Source organism: Thunnus maccoyii, chromosome 18 (genome assembly GCF_910596095.1).
Source record: "Thunnus maccoyii chromosome 18, fThuMac1.1, whole genome shotgun sequence".
NCBI classification, from domain to species: domain Eukaryota; kingdom Metazoa; phylum Chordata; class Actinopteri; order Scombriformes; family Scombridae; genus Thunnus; species Thunnus maccoyii.
In genome coordinates, this window is record NC_056550.1 from 20,235,769 (window position 1) to 20,255,888 (window position 20,120).

General features: G+C 35.9%; 1 protein-coding gene across 2 annotated transcripts; it reads right to left on the minus strand.

Moving 5' to 3' along the window:
- Positions 1 to 10,159: 10,159 nt before the first annotated feature.
- zfand2a (zinc finger, AN1-type domain 2A) lies at positions 10,160 to 14,599 on the minus strand. Of its 2 annotated transcripts, none has more exons than XM_042392611.1 (10): positions 14,407 to 14,599; positions 13,585 to 13,683; positions 13,412 to 13,506; positions 12,854 to 12,985; positions 12,619 to 12,770; positions 12,392 to 12,514; positions 12,208 to 12,283; positions 11,979 to 12,055; positions 10,680 to 10,810; positions 10,160 to 10,466 (listed from the first exon to the last, which is right to left on the minus strand). In XM_042392611.1, exons 2-9 carry the CDS (start codon positions 13,637 to 13,639, stop codon positions 10,699 to 10,701), a joined length of 822 nt encoding a protein of 273 aa, XP_042248545.1. In that variant the 5' UTR covers positions 13,640 to 13,683; positions 14,407 to 14,599; the 3' UTR covers positions 10,160 to 10,466; positions 10,680 to 10,698. The 2 variants fall into 2 exon arrangements, with proteins under 2 accessions (XP_042248545.1, XP_042248544.1); XM_042392610.1 differs by having other exon boundaries at positions 10,726 to 10,810; positions 14,407 to 14,598.
- Between the last annotated feature and the right edge of the window lie 5,521 nt (positions 14,600 to 20,120).

The window sequence follows — 20,120 nt, forward strand, 5'->3', positions numbered from 1 at the left end:
TTTAATACTGTAGTGATAGTGGATTCAACAGACTGTTCCACATTAGTGGCAGCTATCTTGGTCGTTTAAAATGTCTCAACAGTGCTCCTCTGTACAGTCATCGTATCAAACCTGCCCCATATTAGATAATCAATTGTGAATGGCCCAACCCAGGCCAGGTCGGTTGGAAATCTGTCCAGAGGGGGGGCCAGGGCCATCTGCCAGAGCAAGTAAAACATGAGCTCGCAGATTTGTCTGGTTCCCTGGCAAATATATTTTAGCACTGAGTGCTGATTTCACAATTGCAGATGCAGCTTTATATTTCAAAAACAACTTATGCTGTAATGATGTAAGCCCCAATGAAGTAGTGAGACTGTGTGGTGTAGATGTATGCTCCTCAAGCATCCTACTGCTCTATTTAACCCAGTCATTGTTCCTCATCCAGTGGTTCCTGTCACCTCTAATAAAGGATCCATGTGCAGGAAGGGGGATGCTCAGGTCTTGTTATGGTTAGACCTTGAAAACTTGGTGCCAAGTGCCAGTTGATAAGTGAGGAACTGACTTTCACCTTATTTATTTACTCAACGCTTCAATTGTAAACCAAGATGAGTCATTTAAGCTACCGGGCATATCTCCACCACCCTCTAAATATGAGCAGAAAATATTTTGTTGAATCTAACAGGACCCAGCGTAGGTTGCTCTCCCTGTGGTGGCAGAGTTGGCTCAGAATCCTTAATCCTGAATCAAGTAACATTCAGATGCAGCCTTCAGTCTGGCACGTTTCATCCTCCTGTTCTAGATACAAGCTCTGACATGCTGTCTGTGCTGCTGTCAGCTATCATTCATCAATGAACTGCATGACACCAGGTCAGACAAAACAGCAGGATGGAACATCATGTCCACACTAAGCAAGCAAACATAAACATGATTTTTCATCCACTTCTTTATGATTTATACCCTTGCCACTGTCATTTATTATCACCCTTGCACGTTTCTCAATATTTATTTCCACTCCTACAATATTTGACAGTAACATGGCAAATTTCACTGCTCAAGTCCACAAACAAAAGCTATATGTACTGTTAACATTCATTTTATGCATCTTATCTTCAGTGTAAATTCATATACTGCAATTAACAATGAATTACAAAGTTAATAGGCTGATTCCAGTTGGGATAAAATCCATTTTTCCATTGGATTCCTTACATAACTGGACCACCCTTATTTCAAATGGATGGAGAGAAATATATAGCCAAAGCAAACAGCTTAGTTCGGACAATGATGGATTCTGGCCTCAGTGTAAGGCAAATTAACATTCAGAAATACCTCTGGGTGTTGTTTCATGTGAACGTTTCCATGGCAACCACGGATGGATCACTTTGAAAGGATGGCGAAAACACGGAATTGATTTCCAACCACAACATGAGGAGTAGCATGGCATTTTACTGAATAGTCTAAGATATTCAATGAATTGGTGAATTAATGAAAAGGCAGCTTGTGGTTAATGGCATCAAAAATATTTCATCTGCCAACTTAAACCTCAAACTTGTTTCTGTAGAACTCAATGTGGTATCCAAAGAGTAGCCATTCCTGCACTCATCATCCCTCTCATGCCCAGCAAGTTCAATCAATCCAGACTCTCCTAATGAATTCCTGCATATGACAAGAATCATTAGTTGTTTGTGTCCACTTAAAATCCTTTTAACATTAAAAAGAACATCTTATCTTTCTGCTTTTGTTTTTTCAAATGTTTTATTCATTATAATTAATGCGGATTCATTGTCTTCACAAATGCTGTATTAGAAAATGCAGAATATTATGCAGTGTACCAGAGGTATGTAGTGACACTGTCTCTGAGCTGATGAAAGCAGAGTGAAGTGAAACAATTGTGCACATGACTTGTGTGAATAACAGCTTCAGTGTCGACAAGCAATTAAATAGCTCCTGTGACAAAAATACTGATGAGATCATTATCTTCAAGATTCAACATCTCTAAAAAAAAACATATGGCATGTTCTCAACTAAATTGAACAGACCCACCTTATTAATTAGTGTTCTGTTGCTGAGGTAGAAAGAGAAGCATTCATTATTGATGCTTTACAGTAAAAATCAATTACATTGTGAGTGGATGGTTTATATGCTGCACGTGATCCTGCTTATTGTTCTCCTCTCAATGCAGAAGATTAATCAGTGCAATATTCTCCGAGGAAATGAATGGTGTATCTGAGGTGAAGTGTTAACCTCACGTATTTACCTTGGCTCATGATAACTGGAGCATTTACATTTGCAGGAACCTGCTATGCAAAGACTATTGGAATAAAAAGCATGTGTTCACAATCTATTGATAAAGTCCAGTGGTGGAAAATGTACTCAGATCTAACTAAACTTATTACTCTAACAACAATTTAAGAATACAAGGAGTCCTACATTCAAAATCCAATTTAATTAAAAGTACAGAAGTATTATCAGCTAAATAAAGTATCAAAAGTAAAAGTATTAATTCTGCAGAAAAATGGCAGGAGGTAGGAAAGAAGAAATAAATAACTTCTGCTACACAAATTTATATGCATATTTTAAATTTTTCTCATATTGTTGCTTTTTCTGTGAAATATTGGATTTTTTTTCTTTTTGGCCCTCGAACACAACTGTTAACTCATAGATATCTTAAACGTGATAATAGGCCATAACTAGCTAACCAACTAACTATACTTTTTTGTATGTTGTAAAAAGAGAAAAGGATAGGAACCACTGGTTTAATCTTTAACTACACGTTGTATTTTCAAGTTCTGATTTTTTTTAAATCAACATTCATCTGAAACAAGAAACTTGGCAAATAAATGTAGTGGAGCAAAAAGTACAATATTTCCCTCTGAAGGGTAGTGGAGTAGAAAATAACAGTAAAGTAAAGTAAAATGGAAATAGTTAAGTAAAGTACAATTACCTCGAAATTGCACTGAAGTGAAGTACTTGATTAAATGTACTCTGTTACTTTCCACCTCCGGTTATGTAACATCATGTCATGGTCTCAATTGGCACATCTTTCAGTTAATCAATCTCTCTATTAGCAGCTGTGTGCTAAAACAACAATTACTGTTATGCACATACAGCAGGACAGACAATTAGTATGTTCAGTGTACTGGGGAGTGTGTCACTCACCTCTGGCCTTGGCTTTTACCTCTGGGAAAAGCCATGTTAACTGCCAATTTCTCCACAGCTCTACAGGTGCTGATCCAAGTCTTGATGGGAGTGACATAAACCATATGTGTAATTTTCAACAGCATCACTTTGAATCAGAATGAATTAGATGTTGGTCTTCTTGATTCTCTTGATATTCTTTTTTTTAACCTTTATTTATTCAGGGAACTATATTTAAGAGGAAGCCTCTTTTTTGCAGGAACGCCCTGATCACATTTACACCTGAAAGCTGCCCAGTACAACCACAATCTGATCTGCCAGCCACTGAGCAGCTGCACTGGAGCATTTGGGGTTAAGGGCTATGCTCAGGGGCACCTCATTGGTGGTAATGAATGTGAAAAAGCAGCCAGTTTTTCACCAGATTTATCCTGCTGGTGCAGGGATTGAATTGATGACCTTCCAGTCACAAGCTCACTTCTCTAACCTTCATGCCACCACTCCTCTTTTTGCAGAGATCAATGAAATCTAAACCAAAGTCCTCTTTGTACTGCTGCATGATTCCTATCTTTATTATTCCTGGAAATGCACCACTTTCAATTAGTTTTTACACATAAAAAAGACGATGAACAGAAATCAGTCGTATTCAGAGACCTCCATTCAAACTTCAAGGCTATTTGCAGTGGCTGAATCATGACTGGCTTATCCTATAAGATTAAAGTGATATTTCAAGATGCCTCATTAAATAAATTTCAAGATCTTGCATTGACATAAATGGTGGATGCCTACGAGAATGACTACAGAACTTTAGTAAGTGCTGATGTTGAAGCCCTCATTTATGAAAAGAGATGACAATGGAGAACGGGAAGGAAAGAAGCTATACCTGCATACCAGCTTAGGCAGCAAGAACATGTTCAGTGGCTGACTACAACTGCAGATATCAATGATTCATATCAGATCATTAAATCATTAAAACTACCCAACATCGTTGCCTAAACTTGGGAAAGATCACGAATAAATTATTTCATGGCGGCAAAAAGTAGAAAAAAGATCAGCAAATTTTCCTTTTACTTCAAGTCTTTTGGATTTGAAGACCTTTTATATAAAATCTTTTTAATGCTTTTTTTATTTGAAAGCTAAACTGAAAAGGTTTGGAGTAATTTTTCAAATTAGCATGGTGTGTGAGCAAATCTCTCATCAGCAGGCAGTCTATTTCCTGTCTTAGATGCACAAACACTGAAAGCTCTGCAGTGAGCTCTGGGATTGAGAAAAGAAACTGATTTAGCCTTATCAGAAGAATCATTGCAGTAGTGAAATAAGGTTTGATTGCAGATAGAAAAGACTACAGTAATGCATTGCAAATTGCTACTGTGGGTCAGTCCAGGTCTCAGCTACATACTGTATATCATTATCCCCCAGTTGTCATAGAAACCAATGCAGATGATGCCGTGTCTGTACTTAACGTTGAGTATGACAAATTTGTCTTGGGGTGTGCATGTGCTGGGGTTGTTTTTCTATGTGCCAGTGCCTTTCTTTTAGTCACATGAAAAGAAGCATGTGAAGCTGAGCAGAGCCTCTGCAAGCAGGGATCTTCTTCAAAGACCTTTGTGCCTTTTTCTGCCCAAAGTTAAAATTTCAACTTTTCAGAATTTTAGAAGCATCATTTTCTGAAAACTGACTGTTTAGAAGTGCCAGATGATATTATCCCACATGCCACAGTGATCGGTCTGAGCAGTGGCAACTGGAGAAATTGACCTACAGACAACAGTGGTCTTTAGGATTAGAGGTTTATTTGGTTTGTTGTACAAACTATATAACACTCACTTTTGTCCCCGAACTGTAATTAAAACACTAATTTACAGACCTTCCAACTTTCCCCACAAGCATTTTTCTTCAAATATAATTTATTCAGGCATCCAAGTTCAGCATTCAAGTCTGCCTTTGTGTGATCCAGACTTTGTTTGACGCAATGACACTAAAGCCTTGATTATATGGATTTGGCAGTGCCTTTCAGAACGTCTTTATTAGAAAACAGAAAGTAGTGGCTTCAAGCCAGTGTGTCAATACAGATATGAATGTGTTTGTTTTGACCTCCCAATCTACAACATCACACTGATACTGAATGAAGTGAGCTCCAAGGAGAATGCTTCAGCAAACCTCACTGTCTGACATAATTGATTGGCAGGAAAAGGATGCATTCATTAGCTTCAGAAACACCACTTCAAAAAACATCATCAAAACAACAGATGGATGGTGCTCACAGGTCCATGAACAAATGATTTCTTCTACATAATTAACGGCCTGCAAAAAAATGAGAAAAAACAGGCTAAAGTTAAGAGGAATTGTGCACTGGGTTCAGCAGGTGGATCACTATTTCTTTGGTTTGGATTTAAAGCCACCTTCATCATTTAGAGTAGGCCATGTGACTGCTAAAATACTGTTATCATATTATGGATATCACTTCTTGAAACATTTTACTTCATTTTTCATGTATAAATCATAACTCAGCCTCAGAGCTGCTTTCCCTGTTAGCTTTTTCAGACATCTGAAGCAGCTGCTGAGAACACTGTGAACCCCCAGATGGATCTGAAACTATTGAAGTCCACCCTTGGACTCTCAGACAGAGGAACACAACGGGACTGAAAATTGATTTACGATATGTTTATATATGGGAAATGTCCCAGCAGAGCCAAACAAATCCTCAGATGTTCACTAGAACACAAAAAACAGATTCATTGTTACAACCAGCCAAAATTGACTGGAGAAAAGCTGCTTGCACAGTGTAAATAAAAATTAAATGACTGGAAAGAAGGTTACCACGTGTATGGATGTAGACAAGTAAATTTAACCGTCCCTATCTGTCATGGCAGACAAAATAATGTATATGTACATGTATGTAACAGATGTTTCTTTACAATAAAAGAGTATTTATTATTATTCATTAGATACAGGTCAGTAAAAAAAACAAACATAGATGAATGTATGAAAATAATCTACCCCGTGATATAAATTTGATCGTTCCCAGATACAATGGAGCACCTCACCCCTGAGCGACCCTGACCACCCTGAAAATGCTTCTTATTGATCATGGTGCTGTGTCAAAGCAGATGCTCCCCTGTGTCCTTGGGCTTTTTGACTTATGAATCTGGCGCTGGTTAAATGAGAAGCTGTTATAATTACAAGCAGGAGCACAGAGGTGCAGAACAAAAGAATGACAATGTGATTAAAAGAGACTGAAGTGGAAAAACAGTTGTTTTTTTTACCTGCATTTCCCTGATGTTCATCCATATCCTCGGGCTTGACAAATACCAGGATAGTTATATGACCCAACAGGAAAAATAAAAGAAATGTATCACTTATATTAGCTCAACTTTGAATGTTTAACCCTTGAAAAACTAATCACAACTCCAAATAACAAAACTATTCTTATGAACATTTCTAAAATCCATTTTTGAAATTTTTTTGTGTGTTTTTGTGTTGTGTTGTATCTTAATGTTTGGTCTTAACCGAGACAATTCATTTTAAAACACTGATAAATCTTTTGATTTATTCACTTGAAATTTTCAGAACTAATTAGAAATTAGTATGTTTTCTAAGAATAGATGAGGTTCATGGTGTCACTGTGATAGTTGAGCAATTATGAGATATTGACATTTTTGTAAATTTCATGACATGACTGATGTTAATCTAACTGCAACCTTTGAATGATACTGCAAATTAAACTTCACACATAGAGAGCAATACAGTACTACACTTGTAGCTTTCTGGCATCTTCCTGGAGCTGTTATTCATGATTTGGGTACCACTTTACAATAAGACTACCCATATAAAGGATTTATGAATGGTTTATAATTAGTTTATTAATTGGATTGTTAACACTTTATGAACTAATAATAAGCTCTTATAATACATTAGATAAAAAGAGCAACAGTGACCTGTTGCTTGCCAAATAGTGAGCCCACATTTATCTGGTTACTTAGCTTACTTTGTCTTCTCCATCAGCCAGAATTTATAACTGTCAGCTTCATCAGATATTTCTTCATGAGTTACTCGCATTTAATCACTGTCAGCATATCTTAATAGTCAAAAAGTTTCATTTGGCGTATCACATTATGGCATATCAAATTACCAGATTCATACACTAAGGCTTTGGCCATATTGTTTACCTTGACATTTTCAGCACGCTATCAGCAGCCGTCCTCAATATCATCACAAGTGTTGATATGACATTACTATCAGGTTGTTATGCACAGTGGATATTAAAGTGATTTATTGTGATGCTTCATGTTCATTGATATCTTCTTTACAACAGTATTCCAGGTGTTTCACACTTTACAATAAGGTTCCCTTTTGCCAATTATAAACGGTAGCGACTCATTAGTAAGATTAATGAGTAATAAGCAGTAACTTGATCTTGCCAAATAGTGAGCCAGCATCGATGTATGAAAACTGTTATAACTTGTTCATAATTGTTTATTAATGATTTATAAAGTGATTACAACCTGGTTAATAACCTAATGTAAACCACTTATAAATCCTTATAAGTGTAGTCTTATTGTAAAGTTGTACCACAATTGGTTATAATTTTGTGGCTCTGAGTAACTCTTCCTTTTTATTTATGCTTTGGGGGACACAAAAATCAAGTGCTTTTATGTACCTACTGACTGTTTTGAGTATACTTTATTTTGTCACTTGTTCACTTTATAAAAGTAAGTAAGGAAAAGGAGTTCAGGCTATTTAAACACTTCTGTATCATTAATTCTATCAATTTATTTCCACCAGGAACAAATAACTCTCTCATACAATTGGTATTTTGTGTTAATCTTCACTGTACGATGTGAAAGAGTGAACGAGAGTTGGGTGAAGATGATGTTGACCTCAGCTCCCTTTATTCATCAGCACACTTCTGCTCAAATAGTTGATGTAGTATGTTCAATCAATCGGTTAAGTCTCACTGGAGTCAAGGGCCATTTACTTGAGCACTATTTTCTCTTATGTGCCTATTTTACACAGGAACTCACAATCAGGTTTTACTTTGTCCCGTACCCTGACCTGCTTTATGCTTGTACACCACTCATCTATTCAATGACTGATAATTCTTCAGTGGGGGAAAAAAAAGAATAACACTGCTGTCTCAACCTTCAGAAATGACCTTTCCAATAATCACACCGAGAATTTCTATAGTTAAATGTTACTATTCTATTTTTATCTATCTGTTTTATCTATTTTCTTTTAGCCTTCATCATGAAGCTGGAGAGAATGTCAGTCAGCCTGTCAGGGAATAATTAAAAAAAAAATTGTCATCAGTAATGTGACTAATGTGACAGTTCTATGTGATATATTGGACATCATTTCATTAAACCTAATTGAATAACTTTGCTAATCTAAATGTCACAATTACTAGCCAATTTTCAGCAGAGAAAGTCAGGAGATTCCCTTCCTTTTGATAATTAAAAAACGTGTCATCACGAAGGCAACAAAACATGTCTGCATCTTACCAGGAAACACAAGATGCGGACAGGGTTGTGCAAAAATCCAACTTCCATACTGTTAACTTGAAATAATTTGTGCTCTTCTCCTTAGTGGCTGCAGAAACAGTGTTTAGTAATAACTAAGAAGAGGGAGTAAGTGTCATTAGACGTGTTCATTACTGTGCAGTATAATGAGCAGCCTCCTCTGGTGAAAACATGAAGTTATTGCAAGAGATGAGATGCGTGAAATGAAAAACATAAAATAGAAAATGGAATAATGTAATCAGCCAAAATGATCAGAAAATGATTATTAATTAATTAATAATTACTCATCAAAAAAAATATAAATCATGTTCCAATCAATCCAATTACTAATGATAAAGATCGGCAAAAATGTTGATTAGGTGATTCAGGTATTAATAATAATAATCTTCTTCTAATTGTACTATAAATCCTACATAAAGCATTAAGTACAGTAGTTTGAAGAAAATCCCTTTCCTCATGAATATGCAAATGTATGCATAGATATGCAAATCAGATTATCTAATGCATAATTTTAAAAGTAAAGCATGCAGCGAATACTTTTAAAAAGTTGTATACTGATAACTGAAGAGCTAAGATATCGATTAAAGTCACTACCCTATGTCAGCGATACATAACACATTTTCACAAAGTGTGTGATAACTGAAACAGCTTCATCTCTGGCAGTCGATAATAGTAATTTGAAATGTTGTAACCCATGCCATTATCAGCAGGGTGAAGCGGTCTCCTCCAGCAGTTATGTGCCCTTTAGATGTGCTTATCCAGTATTGTGTAAACGGCCTTCGGTCAGTTTATGCCACAACACTACCATCATGAAAACGGCAGCAAATGGAAAAACACTTTAGGACAAAAGCAACCAGAATCTCTATGAGAATAACAAGTTGTAAAATAGCAGTGGTGAAGGAAACACCCAGCCTGCTATGAGTGAATAAATATCATCTATGAAGTGTTACTGCCCTCTGCTGTTCAAACTATGAACGACACAGATGTTGAGGAGCAAAGAGGAGCAACACAGATTGCTATATGTATACAGTATACTACTAATTTGTAGTGAAGCGCATATTGTGCCGTTTTCTTCACATCTTTGTTCTGCTGGCATCATTTGGAGATATTACTTTACTTAAACACATGGATCTAGCTGCCTAAAACTGTCAAAGTTGATCCTTTTCAGAAGTTTAGCTAGTGTGAAAATCAAATCTGTTGAGACTATTACAGCTTAACCCAGAGTAGCTCTGATACAAGTGAAGTTTGGGAAACAATAATTGCTACAAAGAAATGACTGGAAAGGAAATCTGTTGTCCTAATGTTCATACACGATCAATCTACCCAGAATTTAGGTATTTCTTTTTACTATCAAACTTTCTGTAAATTCTGAGCAGTGACCCAAACCCCTTTTGTTCAAAAGCTGAATAAAAGATTTGATTATTCCACTTCACAACCCTAACAGACTTCCTGGTTTGCCTAACTAACAGGTCCCACCCCTCAAAGTCTCAATGTGAGTGTCTTCAAATCTGAATCAATTGAGGAATTCAGCATTCAGAGTGCATCATTGTAATAATTTATTCAATATTCATATGTGGTAATATAATGGTTTCATGATCAACATATAAAATATATACAGAGCAAATCATCAGTAAAAATGACCGATCCTGCTAGGAAAGTATGTGCTTTATATTGTAGAAGGCGGAAATATCTCAGCAACTTTTACGAGGTTTTCATTTATTTCACAATCATTGATAATCCCAGATGTGCAGTTTCTAGAATGTAATTAGCACAGCTTGAAGTCTAAATGGTGGTCCGACATTAAGAAAGGCTGCAGGTCGACTGTTTGGACTCCCTCCCCTAAACAAAGAGGAAATACAGTTAGAAACAAAGGCACTTTTTTTACCCCACAAATTTCATACAATAACAACGCCAACAATAATAATAATAATAATAATAATAATAATAATAATAATAATAATAATAATAATAAAAACTAATTATTCCTGTTTCATCTCGTGCCAGCTAACAAAGTTTAAAAAGGATGGGTTGCCATAACGTCAGTGTACCTACATGTGTTCCTGTTAGCATGCTAGTGACGGCTAAGCTTTCCGGGTACCTGTTGTCTCTGCTGCTGGCGTCTGTATTCTTCTTCACTGGCAGCGAGAGCCTGAGCGAGAGCCAGATCCTCCTGCTCCTGAGGGCTGAGACACAAACAGACAAAAAAAAAAACCTCTTAGAAACAGTCTTATCTAATGAATTTGAACTGTCAGGAGAAAACTAAAAGCAACTAAATTAACTTAGTGGTTTGATTGCCTTTCCACTACATGTGGAAAAAAAATCTGCTTAGGAGAAAATCCTACAACCAAATAACGTGAAAGCTCACACACATTTTCTTATGGCATGAAAAAAGAAAAAAAAAAAAAAGAAAATTTGTGAAAATATTCTCCCAGTGGGCATTTGCTCCTGGTTGGTAGCAGCCTAAAGGGCCTTAAGAGATTAAATATAAAAGGCAAATATAAGAGCCTGTTGATTCCTTTTTTAAAATCTTACAATCAAAATATCTCAATGGCAGAACATTGTATTAAATAATAACTAATATTGCTTTCCATTTTACTGAAATGACTAGGACTGAGGACGAGATGTAAATCAGAGCCACACATCAATCTCTTTCTTGCTGTGGACAAGCTAATAACTAAAACATCTTCAAAAATGTCATGATACTCCCATAATGCACATGTGATCAGTCTTACAAAATATGTACTACGAATGAAGAAAATTGTGTTAGGAACTTTAAGTACCGTGGAGGATGTTGAGAAGGTGACATTAGAGGCCAAACTCCTAGTCACTTTCCATATATTGTGCTTACATGCACAATATTAAAGGCATCTAACACTCAAAGTGATTGAAATATATTTTTAAATGCTTTCATCCAGTGCTTCCCAAACTCTTTTATATTATGCCCCCCTTTGGAAGCTGAAGAAACTGAAATCCCCCCTCTGAACCTCCTCATGACGTGTAAATCAACTGAATTTTCATTAACTGTGACAATATTGGGGAAACTATTAAAAGTACCAGACCACGCTCTGCTGCTATATTGACAGCAACATTGAAAGTGGCATAAAAATAAAAAATCTGAAAAAGTCTGAAGTTTTTTTTTTTTTTTTTGGCAGAATAAATTTTAAAAACCTGAATCTCAATATCATTTTAGGCATCACAGCACCATTTGTTTATTGAATCAGGAATCAAGCTCAGTGAGACAAAACACACCATTCTGTTCTCAAAAGTAGCATGTTAAGTGTGTTCGGATGGTTTGTCAAGTTGATAAAAGGGATATTTCTGGAATTACTGGTTGTAAATATGTTTACTCACCTAAGGGTTGGCTGAACAGTTACCCTCGACTCAGCCAAAGACATCTCCAGAGCCCTTTGTAAAGCCTGCTCCTCCGTCTGTAAGGACAGCACAAGAGCAGCACACTCATGTTTACATTTTTGTTGCAATGGGGGCATTATTATTATTATTATTATTGTTATTATTATTATTATTATTATTATTATTGTTATTATATTATCAGATGATGCCATTTATATAATATGCGTACCATCCCGGCCTGAAATGATGTTGATGGTGGAATTACATTCTGTGCTGAAACTGAAGTGGGGATCCGCTGGGTAGAGCTGGAAAAAGAAGAACTATTACTTAAGGTGTCAAATTTGAAGTAAAAAACTTTGAAAGACCATAAGCTATGGAACATTTCAAAATCAATACTGAGCAGATGTGCTTACCCGCTATTGTGGCCTCTATTATTAGCAGTCACACCATTAGAAACAGGTCTAGAGCTTCCTGTACCAGATGAACTAGAAGCAGAGGCGGAGGAGGAACCGTGGGCCCTCATTACAGCAGCATGTCTAAGATTAAAAAAAAATACAACTAAAATAAGTCAAGCATTCTTACTGTAATAGTTCAGATGAAAGAAAAGCATTATCTGAAGATGTAGTGTGGTTTCACCTACCCACTTTTGGACAAAGGTTTTTTATCAGTGTTACAATCATGGTCTAGTGGATGTCGGTGTTTAAGACAGTAATTTAAATGGCACTGGTCGCAGGTCACTCGCATCATTTCCTTCTGCTTACAGCCTCCTTTAGAACATTTATTTGTAAAAATCTGAAAAGAAGAAAAAACTCTTCCATTACTGCTGTTAAGTTTATAACTGATTGTAAGTTTAAACATCACTGAAATATACAAACCTTTCTCTTTCTTTGCGCAGGGTCTGATTTGCAATCCCGATCGATGTGTTCACCGACCTTTATGTCGGGCATCTCTCCTCTCTTGATTGGAATGGGGATGTTGCACAAAGGACATACTGGGACCTGGATATCCTACAGAGAAAAACATAAAATCAAAGACATTAAACAAACACAGGACTATAGATCTTGAACAGATGAAGATAATATCATTGTCACCACTGTCAAATCTGACCTTGACAGTCACAGGATCTTGACAAACAATGAAATGCAGGGAGGGATTATTCATGAATGCCATCCAACAAATATCAGGATGTAGTAGCAGGATCTGCAATCTCCAGTTTATTCTAGTGGGATCATTTGTCAATATGTATTATCTACTGTTATGATAACATTTGTAATGACACTCTTTTCCTCAAAAAGCAATCAAATTTTGATCCAGAAATCCAGTTAATACAACTGATTTATTTTGACATATATACATACTGCTGCGTGAACACAACATAAATTAGAGGTGTGTGTATTTTCTGTAGCTAAATGAACTAAATTAAGTGTAATTACCTTTTTATAGGATGATGTGCATTTGTGATTTGCATAGGTTATGTGGTCCTTGCAGAAGATCTCTTGACAGGCATCACATCTCATGGGAAGGAAGTCTGTAGTGTCAAATAAGCTTTTAAATGTCACGTTCAAACAAAAGCAGAACTAAGTGATCTATTTAAAACAGTACACACCTAAACGCTTGCAGGTCTTCTCAGAGCAATGCTCTCCCAGATCCGGAAACTCCATCGCAGAAATAACTTGACAACCAGCAGTGATGAAATCTCAACAACCTGAAGGAGGGAGGAAAATAAAATGTGTGGTGTTTCATTGTTTAACTGTGACAGAAAAAGTGCTGACAGTGTAAACACTGAAACAGGTGAGCTCACTGCATGCTCGCTAACATTAGCTGTATCATTAAACGTCAAGCCATCACAAGGTTTAAGAACAGATCACAAACATCTTGTTAAGAGCTTACAACTATACAATGTTTCATTGGCTTTCAGAAGCTGTCTTTCTCCACAAAAATAGTAAAAGAACAAAATGTTATAAGACTATTGAGAGCTAGGCCAAGCTAACTTATTTTTAGGTTAATTTAGTTACGTAATTAAGTACAGCTAACGTTGTTTATGATCGTATAGTAGACATCGCAAGGATGTAACTTAACAACAAACAGGAATGTAACTTGAGTTGTGACCAAATGAGGATAATACTCCGTTTTCAAATCACCACCTGTAAGAATGATTTATTTACGACTCAAATGCTAGCAGCTAGCTTGTCCGTTCCTAGGCATTAAGCTAACATACATTTACTCAACTCTAGTCTAAAACCATTTATTCAAGCGGGTGAAGTTAAACATACATGCTGTACTTTCTCGCTCCTGAATTAACACAATTAACATCGTTAACATTATGTTGTTATCCAACGTTACTCAAACAGTCATGTCAGCTGACGAAGCTAGCTGAGCTAATCCAAGAGCTAGCCTAAGCTTTCGTTAAATCGTTTCATTTACTCACCAAATCACGTTTCCTCCTCGGTCTGTCGTTCAATAGTAGGACGCGCCAATGTTGTCTTAAATTAACCAGGTTTACTCTGACTTTCCCGTGGTCTTTCTAGCGTCGTTTATCCACCGTTGTGAGTGTTGGCCGCTGGGCTGCTGTCTGTTTTCATAAACTGTTTTTTGATGTGTCACGCACGCTCCTCCCACGTCGGTGACGTAACGTGGCGTCAAGAAAAGATACGTCACCCCAGGTGTGGACCGTCTGTGGAAATATCAGGCCAAGTCTAGAAAGATCCGGGCATTTTTGCATTGTCATTGAGTAGACACCAGTGGTGGGAGTATTCAGATCCTTTATTTAAAGATTCCCTCCAAATATGTTTTAAAATGTACATAAAACACCCTACTTTCACTAATAATTTGTGTCTGATATGGTTTTTCCACACACACACACACACACACAAATTATCTTGTTAAAATCCTTAAGATTACATCCAATCCTTCTCCCTTATTAAAAATTCTAGAACATATATGTAAATATATAAACATATATGTAAAATATGTAAATATATTTCATCTCAAAAATGTAACTGCTGGACACAAGTTGTCTCCTACTTCACCATAAAGTCAATTCTCAGTGTTTGTGCGCTGGAGGCTTCAAGTTTCCACATCACACTTTAAGTTGAATATTGGACCAGGATTGGCTTACAAACTATTTCTGTTGTCACAAATCCTGCTTGTAAGCCCACCCCTTAAAATTGGATTTTCAATTAGCACAGAGAAGCTTTCCACTGTCAGCAGATAAATGTCAAAACTGCCTTCTAGTATCAAACTGCACATATATCATTCTGCACAGTGAAGCTCAAACATCCACCTGTAGGAACAAGAACAAAAACATATTTTTGAGTGGAGGGGGACTTTAAGTAAAAGTACCAATATAGCAATGTAAAAATACTTCATTACAAGTAAAAGTCCTGCATTAAAAGTCAGTACATACATACATAAGTATTCCTGAGGGGTCGTGAGATGATTAATGGGAGAGCAAAGAAGAAAAAACAAAGTTCTGATACACAAATCTGTTTCAGTTTTTGGACTTTTTCTCTAATCCTTGATTTTTGGTGAAATATTGGATCATTTGAACATTAATTGAAATGAAACCATGTGAGAAGTTTAGAGGGAAAAATCACTATTTGGTGGAGCTGTTAACAACTCATAGACATCTGAAATGTGACCTCGACTACACACTGCTTTTTATAAGACATCAAAAGCCAAAAAGGTTGGAAACCACTGATGTCATCTCTAATAATGTGTTTTATTTAAAAAGCTTGTTATATTATCCTTGTGTCAAATCTTCATCTGAAAAGTAACTAAAGCTGTCAAACAAATGTAGTGGAGTAGAAAGTCCAATATTTCCCTCTGAAATGTAGTGGAGTGGAAGTATAAAGTAGCATCAAATAGAAATACTCATGTAAAATACAAGTACCTCAAAACTGTATTTAAGCAAGCCTACAGTAATCGAGTAAATGTACTTAGTTACTGACACTGATTGTTACTGTGATTTCTTATAACGAGAAGAACTATAATCTCTGGATACATTTATTTTATTTCTTAATTTGCTTAACTCACTATGACAGTAAAAGTCAGATTTATATCAACATACACAATAATGTTCAGTTCAGTTGTTAAAATGTATAACGTTAGACTTTCCTGTAAATACTGTATTGTTTGATTAAAAGATGTGTTGTGTGGTGTAGTATATTTCAAAAGACAGCTTTAAATAATATATTTGTGAATGTGTTCACATATACTAGACAAACACAGCTGGGTCTTGTGACAGTTTTGAGAATTTTTACTGGAAGCGTAAATACTTGACACTTATGTGAAATTGACAGAAGACTTGAGTGTATTTAGATTAAGTTGCTTTTTACTGCTTTACTGGTTTTGTATGACAATTGTTATTATACCTCTTTGTTGTTAATAAAGAAAAGTTTGGGGGAGAGTGTACTAAGATTTGGATCATGAGTGTTTGCTGCCCTCCAGTGGTCACAACTGATAACTGCAACCCATTAAATTAGTCAAATTTGCACTAAGGCATACAAAATGACCTCCTGTGAATCCTGTGAAAGTAACCCAAAATTAAATCAGAAATAAATTAATAGGCGATCAATAAATATTTTCGCTTTTTGTAATGGTCACAGTTAGAGTCTAAAATCACATATTGTTTATTGGGAAAATGACAAGAATGTATACTAATTATTGGTATGGTCTAGAAGAAGTATCAATAAGGGTTCAGTCATGTTATTATGAATATTAATAATGTGTGTTTTAATGACATATCAAACAATACAAACACCTACCCCATGTAATGTATTCCAACAAACAGCCCTATGATAAATACAACCTCTGTGACTGCGGTATTACTATTTACATTATGTTTAGCTCTGAACATGAAATAAAATTTAAAAAACACTGTTGTTGCTTTCTTTTATTTGGAACAGCTTTAACTGGAAATCGTTGCATGGTATTGTGTCTAAATTGATGCTCGTCAATGTAGATTGTTCATTGCCCTCCAGTGGTCACAGTGAGGAATTGCAACACCACCAAATTTATGGCTAACATACGGTGTTAATATTATCTTTATAATCGTATCTCAACATGTAGAACTCATTATAAGTATTATTATTAACAGTAATGAGAGACCTTGTAAATGCTAGCAATGTGTGCTAAGCACTTAGCCCCAGTTTGTGCCTCTCATGTATCAGCATACATTTGGGTCATTTAAAAACACTTACTTCTGTTCTGAAGGTATTTCCAGAATCCACAAAGACTCTTCTAACCATCTGGATGAAAAAATATTTTGTCTGTGATCAGAAGAAGGATTTTTAACCCTTTTCCCAAGTTGCCCGTCTCTTGGCAGCTTGGATAGGGAACAAACAGAGTCATAATTAAGGAAACAGGTTAAAAATCTTTTTTATCATACAGTGGACAGATTTTTTAAAATCCAGAAGGTGAGAAGAGTCTTTGGGGAATCTGGAAATACCTTCAGGACAGCAGTAAGTGTTTTCAAACAACCTTCAACAATCTGTCTTTTCAGTCCCTCCAGGAAATTGCAATTTTGTGATCACAATTAACACAAATTCAAGAAATCTCCGCAATATATGAGAGAGCTTGCTGTTTTGCTAAATTACCACAACTTTTCCACTTGGAATGGCCAAATCAACAGACCACTTGTGATTTGGACCAACTGTCAGCATTTTGTGTCATGTTTACTTAATAATGGCTTATAAATGGAAGTACAGTATTTTCTTTTTTATATAACTTTGAGCCCATGGTTCTGATCAGAAAATAAATTAAAAAATAACACAGAAATATAGTTGTTTCTTTGATATGCAGTTTTCCTTTTATCAAAGGAAGTGATTACATATGACTGATTGGTAGTCTTTTTTTTTTTTTTTTTTTCAAAAAGAAATCCTTTTACCACAAAAAGAACACATAAAACACTGCAAATTGTATTGCAATTTTTGAGAAAAGCCTCTGCAAAGTCAAGCATTTTTGGCCACAATAATCACTAAAAAACTCAACAAAATCCTGGAGGGACTGACTTTTAGAGAAACCGACAGTTACTTCTGTGACCCTAATGTATGCTAATACACAAGCTAACGGGTGAGTAAGCATTATCTAAGCAGGTGAAAACACGCGCTGCACTGCTGAGAAAACCTTGCCTATCCAGACTAAAAGCCCAGAACAGACACAACCACCTTCAATAGTTCCTAGTTCTCAGCTTGCTGCCCTCCTGTGGTCACAGTTGGGAACTGCAACACATTAAATTTGTCAAGGTACATCAATAGAGGCAATAATGCATACTAATGCTTCAGGTTTGTACTTTCAAAAATAAATTTTGATGAATGATCAAAAATATTAACAAAAAATATGTATAATTTAGCAATTTAAAAAACAAATTAACATAAATTATCAATTATATTGTTCTAAACCAATCACAGAGAGAGGCAAAAACTGCATTTCAGCGGGAATAATACAGATAATAACTTATTATTACTATTATTATTATTCTTTTGAGGTATCAAAAAGGGAGGCAACAGTATCTGTACTGATAATTTACACTAAGCCCTAAAATAAATTCATCAATTAATCATCTCACCCATCAGTCTGTTCCCAAATGTCTCAGCATTGAGTGAGGTTTGAATCCAACAAATGACTCTCTTCTGGAGCTCTCTCGAGTGTAGAGCAACAAAGCAACACTTCACATCTCTCCAGCATTTTCATTTGAAATGCAGATTATCTTTTTTCAGTTAAAACCCCTCCACTTGTCATGATTTATAGCAGTATGTCCAGTATGGCTGTATGTCCCCAGCCGTGCCCTTTACCCTCTCTAACAGCTGATTGCCCTCTGAAAGATGCTAGTATTGTGATTAATTTGTATTTATTACTTGTCCTTCCCCATTATACACTCCATTCACAACAACGTGTCAGATTGATATATTTCCATACATTTGGCTAAACAATGACATTTAAAGATTCACTTACTAACAAACTATTTACAAGGTCAAGAACGAACTTTGATGTCTCATTATTTTCATATCTCCCCTCTCTTCTGTTTTACCTTGCTCTGGATTTAGAGTTTGATGCACTGCTTAAGATTTTACAGACAAAATAACTGTCGGCTAAGACTCAATTTAAGTAAATCAAGTCTAAAGTCCATTTTTACAACTTTAAGTAAGAGTAATACTGATTTAACTCACATTTTTATTTTAATGTGGTTTGTGCATTTAGCCAATTTATCAGAGCTTGAAACATATTGTAGAGAATATTCATTATTATTATCTCATTTTTGTGGTGAAGACAGCCCTCTCTCTGCCATAATGATGACCTGACATGCAGCAGCAAACCATTTATATGGTACAGTATGCAACATATGCAGGTTTAAATCAAAAGCTGATTGAATAACTATCACTTAAGTTTAGTAATGTTTCCATTCTAGTATTTTATCTTCTCTGTACACATCATCTTTTCACAGGGCAGTGGTGCCCGATCCATAAAAAAGCTAAAGAGACTGAAAAAAGGTCACATTTCAAATTCTACACTTTTGCCATTAATGGATAACTGAGCATTCAGTTATCCATTAATGGCAATTAATGGCTGCTATTAGTGTTCTGAATTGATTTAGAAATAAATAAATGAGTGGTGAAGATAAGATATTTACTTGAGAGAGGCAGTGTTTCCCTTTGACTGGGCAGTAAGACAGAAGTTTAACTGCTGAGCTGGCAGCTACCAGTGGCCAACTGGAGGTACTTGTGGGCTCCTGCTGCTTTATTCACAGTATGATAAAGGAGATAAATCTACTTACTGAACCTTGCAATTATTCTTTTTCTCATTATTAGCTTGACATCATATCATATGAGTGTTGTTTTGTGGGATACACTTGATGTTAGTCACTTACATTTGCACCCATTACTTGAGAGTTAAATGCAGGAATTATAGTATGTACAGTACTATTAAAGCAAAATTATTCTGACTTCATTGTGTTTTACTTCTATTTTTCATTTGTTTGATATGAGCTTACATCTGCCCACTACAGGGAAGGTAAAGGATTGAGGAAAGTGTTTGACCAGGAGCTGAATTCATCCTTGGAGGCATTTCTCTTCCAAAAAATCCATAATCCATCCTTAATCCATAATTCTTTGACCCCTGTTCAGATACCAGATGTCTAGGGTA

Bases quoted from the DNA above. Each gene is read 5' to 3' on its own strand.
- zfand2a (XM_042392610.1), bottom strand. From the start codon at position 13,639: ATGGAGTTTCCGGATCTGGGAGAGCATTGCTCTGAGAAGACCTGCAAG. The intron at 12,986-13,411 runs GTAATTACACTT...TTTTCTCTGTAG, and splicing joins GCACATCATCCTATAAAAAG to GATATCCAGGTCCCAGTATG. The intron at 12,771-12,853 runs GTTTGTATATTT...TCTTCTTTTCAG, and splicing joins CTGCGCAAAGAAAGAGAAAG to ATTTTTACAAATAAATGTTC.